This window comes from Microtus ochrogaster, chromosome 7 (assembly GCF_000317375.1).
Source record: "Microtus ochrogaster isolate Prairie Vole_2 chromosome 7, MicOch1.0, whole genome shotgun sequence".
Lineage (NCBI taxonomy): Eukaryota > Metazoa > Chordata > Mammalia > Rodentia > Cricetidae > Microtus > Microtus ochrogaster.
This window is the reverse complement of record NC_022014.1, coordinates 14828235-14836337: the sequence shown is the minus strand read 5'-3', so window position 1 is coordinate 14836337 and position 8103 is coordinate 14828235. Positions and strand designations below refer to the sequence as shown.

At 38.5% G+C, this 8103-nt stretch overlaps 1 protein-coding gene across 5 annotated transcripts in view; it reads left to right on the top strand.

The window, feature by feature from the left end:
• The window catches only part of Acaca (acetyl-CoA carboxylase alpha), a 282227-nt gene that overhangs the window by 81043 nt on the left and 193081 nt on the right, over positions 1-8103 (top strand). For all 5 annotated transcript variants that reach the window (XM_026780511.1, XM_026780510.1, XM_026780513.1 and 2 more), the window contains 2 exons: positions 6591-6723; positions 7530-7668. In XM_026780511.1, the coding sequence (XP_026636312.1) occupies positions 6591-6723; positions 7530-7668 (272 nt within the window). The remainder of the gene's footprint in view (positions 1-6590; positions 6724-7529; positions 7669-8103) is intronic.

Below are 8103 nucleotides of genomic sequence, written 5' to 3'. Positions count from 1 at the left end.
TTCTTTCTTTTTTTTGAGACAGGGTTTCTCTGTAGTTTTGGAGCCTGTCCTGGAACTTGCTCTGTAGACCAGACTGGCCTCGAACTCACAGAGATCCGCCTGCCTCTGCCTCCTGAGTGCTGGGATTAAAAGTGTGTGCCATCACTGCCTGACATAATTTTCTTGTTTTGATTTTGAATCAGGGTCTTACCATGAAGCTCAGGCTAGCCATGAAGTTACTTTGTAGACCCAGCTGGCTTTGAGCACTTGATCATACTGCCTTTCTTTCCTGAATGCTAGATTTACAGTTTGATGCCACTGTGCCTGGCTTGATAAAATGTTTTGACTGGGGAACTTCAGTCTTTTGCATAAAGTTTGGATATTTAGTGTTGAAAACTTGGTTACAGAGAACATGTACTGTCATTGTTAACAGTTCTTACACTGAGAATAACCTTTATTAAAATCACATGCCTTTTCCCTCTCTTGGCTCCTTTGTGTCAAGTTTTAACATGGTAAGTAGGGAACTGGCTCTAGTTGCTGTTTTCATCTTGGCTTTGCTTATAGATAGGCCTGTGAGGGTGCTTTATGTTTCTCTTAGCGTTTCTCATTTGGCTTGCCTAAGTTTTCCTCCTCCCCCCAGTAGCTTTCCAGATTTTCTTTCAGTGTTCTTTCCTTAATATTCCGAGGTTCCCAGTTGCCATGGCACTGTAGTAGCGAGTAGACAGAGAAGGTCATTATGAGATCTGCAACTTGGTGCTCTTGCTGGGGGCTTAGTCTGCTTTCTGTGTTGCTTGCCCTTCCCTCCTTTCCATTCTGAATACAGGAGCTGTCTGTGACCATGTATGTAAATCAGTCTCAGGAGTTCATTCTATAAAGTTACATAATTATTGCAAGTAGAGCTCTGTTCCATGATGTTATACCTCTCCTGTATTTCATGAGTTTCTCCCTTACTTTCTTTCTATTGGCATAAATTCACAAGTGAAGTTTGCGTTTATTGTTTTATTAATAATTGATCTTTATTTTATGTTCGTTGGTGGTTTGCCTGTGTGAGGGTGTCAGATCTCCTGGAATTGGAGTTAACAGACAGTTGTTAGCTGCCATATGGAGGCTGGGAATTGAACCTGGGTCCTGTGGAAGAACAGTCAGTGTTCTTAACCTCTGAGCCATCTCACCAGCCCTGACTTTTTATTTTTTATTATTAAAAACAATATGTTCATTGTAGAAAAGTTAGAATTCTGCCAAATCTAAAAAGGAACTAAAAATATAAAGTAGTTTCATCCAGTGATAACTCAATTTAATATTTTCTTTCCTTTTGGGCAGGGGGACTTTTCAAATAGGGTTTTTCTGTATCTTTGACTGTGGTCCTCTGCAAGAGCAGTATGTGTTTTTCTCCAGCCATGTTTCTAGCCCAGTTTTTCTTTTTTTGTTGTTCTCTGTGTCTCTGTCTCTTTCTCTGCATGTGTATTTTTGTATACACTTGTGTGCATCAAAGCTTTTTATTGTCAAAGGACAAAGTTACACAATTTAAAGATTTTACTTGGCTTTATTTTCATTTCAAGAATAGAGTAACCACTTCTTCCATAAAAAGGAAGTATTCCAATGTGATGAGCAGAGAAGATAGCATGCTACAGTGTTTCTTTAGTTAAAAATTAAATAGCTGGATGTGGTGGTACATGCTTTTAATCTGAATGCTTGGGAGGCAGAGATAGGCTGATCTTCCTTAGTTTAAGGCCAGCCTGGTCTACATAGCAAGAGTTTATCTCAAAAACGGGAAAACTAAGAAGCTGAATGGTCTTTCAAAGCTACTTTCTTTGTAAGGCAGGAACAGAGGGACAAAATAGTAAAGTAGTTATAGGCAACTTCAGTTTATTTCAGGCTGCTTTTGTGCATGTGTATGTACTAAGGTAAAGGGAATAGTATTGTATTTAATTAAATTGTCATAATAGGAGGATGCCTATCATGTCTGTAATCCCAGTTTCTCCAGAAGTTCATACAAAGAGCTCAGCTTCTGTTTGCTTAGGGCTTTAGTGTGGGTGCCCCACTTGTAGCTTGATCTGTCTGGTGTGCAAGAGCAAGAATAATAATCTTTCATAATTTTTAACACTATATATAAATACAACAGCTAATCACCCTCCGCTTTAAAAATTTTAAGTCTTTACCATTTCTTGAACAATTTATTCTCTTGTTTTGTTTTTAAAATCTATTTATTCTGTATACTGTGTTCTGTCTCCATGTATATCTGCACACCAGAAGAGGCATCAAATCTTATTACCGTTGGTTGTGGCCATTGTATGGTTGCTGAGAATGGAACTCAGGACCTCTGGAAGAGCAGTCAATGCTCTCAACCTCTGAGCCATCTCTCCAGCTCCCTATACTCTGGTTTTAACTGTCATCTTGGGATTCTTCCATGTGACATTCTCTGTTGCCTTGTCTTTTTGTTTTTGTTTTACCTAGAGTTTTATTCTCTAATGGCTTGCTGGGAAAGATAGGTGAGAAGTCGTTTATTTTCATGCTTGATAGATCCATTTGTTTTTACCTGGTACCTTACTTTTGCTGTTCTCTGTGCCTGGGCACACTACTGTTTTTCTTGTGCTGCTATTTATATTTGTTGCTTATCCTGACTTGGGCCTCTGTAGTTCTACCACTTCAGAGAGTAAACTCCAGTAAAATTTAATTGTTGCTGTGAAAAGGATAATTATTAAACTGTAGGAAAAGATGGAATGGTTCCAAATGTCTGAGAGCATCCTCTTGTTCTCATACACTCCCTCATCAAAGTGGGTACCAAAACACACTTGCTCTCATGGAGGTTAAATTAAGGTCTTGGGAGCAGACAAATAGCTTTCTGTTTCAGCTTCATCCTGCCTCTGTTTGCCTCTCAAAGTTCTAGTTATTTACAAATTTAAATTATAGTCACAAAACAGGGTCTTATCTGTTTACATGGCATTATGCAGCTAAGGACTTGGCATTCACTGTCTCCTTTTCTTTAAAGTTACCTATTTAGTTATTGGGTAGATAATAAACTGTCTTTTAATTGATTAGTTTTTATTTTATATACATGTTTGTGTGCCTGAAAGTATGCTATAAAGGCCAGAAGAGGGCTTTGATGCCCTGGAACTAGAGTCATAGATAGTTGTGATTGCTGTGACCTGAACCCAGGTCCTCTGGAAGAGCAACAAGTGCATTTAACCATTGAGTCATCTTAATAGCCTGAGGTTTTTAATTTTGTTTTGGCTTTGGTTTGGTTTTTTGAGACAGGATTTTTCTGTGTAATAGCCTTGGCTGTCCTGGAACTCGCTTTGTAGATCAGCTTGGCTTTTAACTCACAGAGGTCTGCTTGCCTCTGCCTTCTAGAGTGCTGGAATTAAAGGTGTGCACTACCACACCCAGCTTTAGTTTCAGTTTTTCTGAAGTCAGTTTTGTAGAGAAACAATTTACCTGTAGTAAAATTTACCCTTTAAAAATTACAGTGCTTGTGGTTTGATACATGTAGGTACTTGTGTAATGGTCATCTCAGTCAAGATCAGCATACAGAATATCTACATCCTCCCTACATGCCTTTACAGGCATTTCCCCACCAACACACTCCTGAGCTTTTTGTACTGCAACTCGGTGATCCTTATGTCAGAGTTTATGTGGAGTTACTGTGCAGTTTTGTCAAGTTTCCCTTGAGACTGATGCTTGTGAAATTCATCCACATTAATGATCAGTGTGATGCACTGGTAAGTGTCATGGACGTGGAAGCTGAAAGAAATTAATATGTAGCCAGGACAACTGCATACAAAAAAAGAAGGAAAGGCTTTTGTTCTCAAAAAACAGTGTGCCTGGTGTTTCCTGACTGTGTTTCCATAGATGTTTCATGATATAATTGAAAAAACATTAAAGGAGGCCTAGGAAACTATATTAATTTGTGTTTTAAACTTCCTTTGAAAACTTGGACAAGTCATTCTATTTTGAGGGCTTGTTTTCTTTCCCTCTTTAAAGTTCCAATCTGAGTATGGGGGAGAGGATGAAGTTCTGTTGTGTGTCTTTTTCTCTCTCTCCCTTTGTCCTTCCCTTCGTCCTTACCCCCTCCCCCTTCCTCTCTTTCTTTCTCTCTCCCTCCCTCTCTTTCTCCTTACCTTCTTTCCTTCCTTAATACTTTTTTGGGCATACTGGAAGAGCGAAGCACTAGGGTGCCTTTTTTGTTGTTGTTGTTGTTGTTGTTAAAGAATGAAGAAAGTTTAGCAAATTGAGTAGTTTGAAATGTTACCCCAGAGAGTGCTTTGGCATATTAGCATACACTGAGGGTCAGCAGTGGTATATATGGCCTTTTTTTGTGGCTGTATCATTAGATCTAGTAAAGTAGCCACTAACTAGTTTCTGAATGTCCCTTGTTGCTGTCCTCCTGTGGATAATAGCTCTATAAGTTAAGAAGAGCCACTTTAGCCAAGCCTGGTGGTGCATGCCTGTAATACCAGCACAAGAGACGTTGAAGCTGGAGACTTGAGGCTACAGAGTGGAATACAGGCTAGCCTCACCTACATAGTAAGGCCTTGTTTCAAGCAGACATGAACTCAGAGCCATTTTAAGTCATTAGAAAGGATGAGAAGAGAACTTACCCAATGACTTTTATAGACACACCAAGAGAAGAATGATTGTTTTTCTTTTTTCAAATCAGTAAAATTATGTAGGTACATAGAAAGTCACATATTAGATAGAAAAAACAGTATCATAAGATTTTGATACCACTCCTCTAGAAGACATGCAGTTTCAAGGGATGAAGAAAGAAACTTTTGTATTCAAAATTCGAACCAGGAATGGAAAATACTATTTTAAAATTTGAAACAAGGCAACCAACGAATATAGCTTTTGATTATTTTATTTTATTTTGAGTCCGGGTCTCACTGTGTAGCTCTGATTTGACCTGCAGCTTGATCTGTAGACCAAGATAGGCTTGAACTCAGAGATCATGCTGCTTCTGCCTCCTAAGTGCTGGGATTAAAAGCTGACTACTACTACCACATTTGACCTCTCAATCTTTTTATTGTCATGTTGTTTCTCTCTTTCTTTTCCCAAGCCTTGCTATCCCTCATTCTTTCCCTAGATAACAGGATACTAGAACACTCGTGTCTGTCTGTTTGCCTCAGATACATAGAATTTCAGATAGATAGATACTTCAGGTATATGGAATTTTTTTTGCTTGTTTGTTTTTGTTTGAGACAGAGTTTCTATGTATAGCCCTGGCTATTCTGGAACTCACTCTGTAGACCAGACTGGCCTGCAACTCAGAGAGTCTTCTACCTCTGCCTCCTGAATGCTGGGATTAAAGGCATGTGACACCATGCCTGGCAAGAATTATTTAATTATATAATCCCCTTTTTGTGACACACTGGTCTACATATAGCCTAGTTTTTATTTATTTTAAAAACAATCTTGTTTTTAAAATATATTTTTATTTACTGTTGTATGCGTGATATGTATTTGAATATTTATGCCACAGTGCACAGTGGAGGTCAGAGGACAACTTCTGGAATTGATTCTTCCCTTCCACCTTATGTGGGTCCTATAGATTGAACTCAGGTTTGCAGGGCAAATGCTTTAACCCATTGAGCCATCTTGCTAGGTTAAAAATAATCTAAAAAGAATTTAAAAAATCCTGTGCACACAAAATAAAGATAGGTCCTTAGCAGTAACCTATATGGCCTCTTAACTCTTTCTTCTGTCCTCCACCTACATAACTACTCTGCTTAATTGTCCCTTGGTCTGGAGAATACAGGTATTCATCACCTGTCTGACATGGGTACTATGAACTGAACTGTGGTCCTCTGCAAGAGCAGTATGTGTCTTTCTCCAGCCATTTTTCTAGCCCAGTTTGTTGTTGCCTTTTTTTTTTTTTTTTTTTTTTTTTTTTTTGAGGCAGGGTTTCTCTGTAGCTTTGGAGCCTGTCCTGGAACTAGCTCTTGTAGACCAGGCTGGTCTCGAACTCACAGAGATCCACCTGCCTCTGCCTCCCGAGTGCTGGGATTAAAGGTGTGTGCCACCACTGCCTGGTCAGTTTTCTTTTTTAGTGGAGTATGTCCTACCTCTTTTCATGCTTAGTTAGTGATTGAATCCAGGGCATTGTGCTTGCTAGACAAGTATTTTGCCTATAGCTGGACTAAATCTCCAACATCTCTGCCCCTTCCTTAGATTTATTTTGTGTGTATGAGTGTTTTGAATGAATGTATGTTTGTGTACCACATGTGTGTCTGGTGTCTGTGGAGGTCAGAATAAGGTGTCTAATCCCCTGGAATTTCATTAGCCACCATGTGGGTGCTGGGATGGGAACTGAAATCAGGTCTTCTCTCTGAGCAGTAAGTATTACCTACTCAGTCACCCCTCACGCCCCTTGTTTTTATGTTTGTGACAAGAGTCTCACTCTTTAGCCCTTATTGGCTCAGAGCTGGGATGACAGGCTTTATCCTTTTATCACATCCACTGAGGGCTGTTTCCTTTCCTGTGATCTACAACGTGTATACTCCACAACGGTCCTTGGGAAGTACTGTTGCATAATAGAAGAAAGGTTTTCAGAAGACACTAATGTTGTGAACAAATCCTTAATAAAGCTTCTCATGGCTTCTCTGTTTCTATAGATCCAGCATGTCTGGCTTGCACCTAGTAAAACAAGGTCGAGACAGAAAGAAAATAGACTCTCAGCGAGATTTCACTGTGGCTTCTCCAGCAGAATTTGTTACTCGTTTTGGGGGAAATAAAGTGATTGAGAAGGTAAGTTTCAGCTTACTAAACAATTTTGCTTAAAGTATGTGAGACTTAATGCCTAGATTTGTTGTTTTGGTTTGTTCAAAATGGTATTTAGGTTTTTAGGGACTTTGCCTTTTTATGTATGAGTGTCCTTTTTTCCCTAACATGCTACTAATACACATAATTTCACTGTTTACTTATTATATATCTCATACATATATTGATATATATATATATTAATGCTGGTAATTTGGTTATAGTTGATAACGGGTTGAAACTCTGCTTGTAATGTTCTTTTGAAAGATCCTGTGGAAATTGTATTAATTAAATCACTGCTTGTCCCATTAGTTCTAGCCTCTTATTGGCTAACTCTCACATGTTGATTTAACCCATTTCGATTAATCTGTATATCTCCATGTGGCAGTGGCTTACCAGGAAAGATTCAGCATGTCTGTCTTTGGCGGCTCCATGGTGTTCCTCTCCTACTCTGCCTTTCTTCCTCCCAGCATTTAATTCTGTCTTCCCTGCCTACCTAAATTCTGCCCTATCAACTAGGCCAAGGCAGTTTCTTTATTCATTAACCAATGAAAGCAACACATGGACAGGAGGACCTCCTACACCAAGCACATGTTGAAATATTTGCATAGCAAACATTTAGAAATATTGCTTGATCTTGTAAGAGTTGTTTCTCAGCAGTTTAGACTATCTACAGTTTTAGCTTGAAATTCTTTTTCAGACATAGTGAGATGTGTAAAAATCTTTGTTTTTCTATCATTGCCTTTCTTTGCTATATTTTCCTTCATTTTCCATATGATATCCTTTCTTCCTAGGTTCTTATTGCCAATAATGGTATTGCAGCAGTGAAATGCATGAGATCTATTCGTCGGTGGTCTTATGAAATGTTTCGAAATGAACGTGCAATTCGATTTGTCGTCATGGTTACACCTGAAGACCTTAAAGCCAATGCAGGTGAGTTTCTAGCTTTATGTCACTTTAGATATAAAACATTGAATAGATCTGCCTGTAAGTAGGAGAATGTTACCTTAGGGAGTTTCCCAAGCCCAAGATTGCCAGTGAAATCCTATGCAAAGATTTCTCTTTTAAAAAGGTGTCAGTTAAAAAAAGAAAAACCAAGTAATAAAATATATCAATACTAGATGCACAAAAGTGACTACCACAAAGGTCCCTGTGATCTGAGGTAAGTAGTGAGAAATTTAAGAACAAGTATTTGGACTAAAAGGTGTATGACTTTTTCAGTATGAAGTATTTGTTAGGCCATGTATGTTAGTATGTCTAATTGAAAATGTTTGGATGGAAATACATGGAATTAAAGAACATTTTACCTTTTTTTTTTTTTTTTTTGGTTTTTGGTTTTTCGAGACAGGGTTTTTCTGTGGCTTTGGA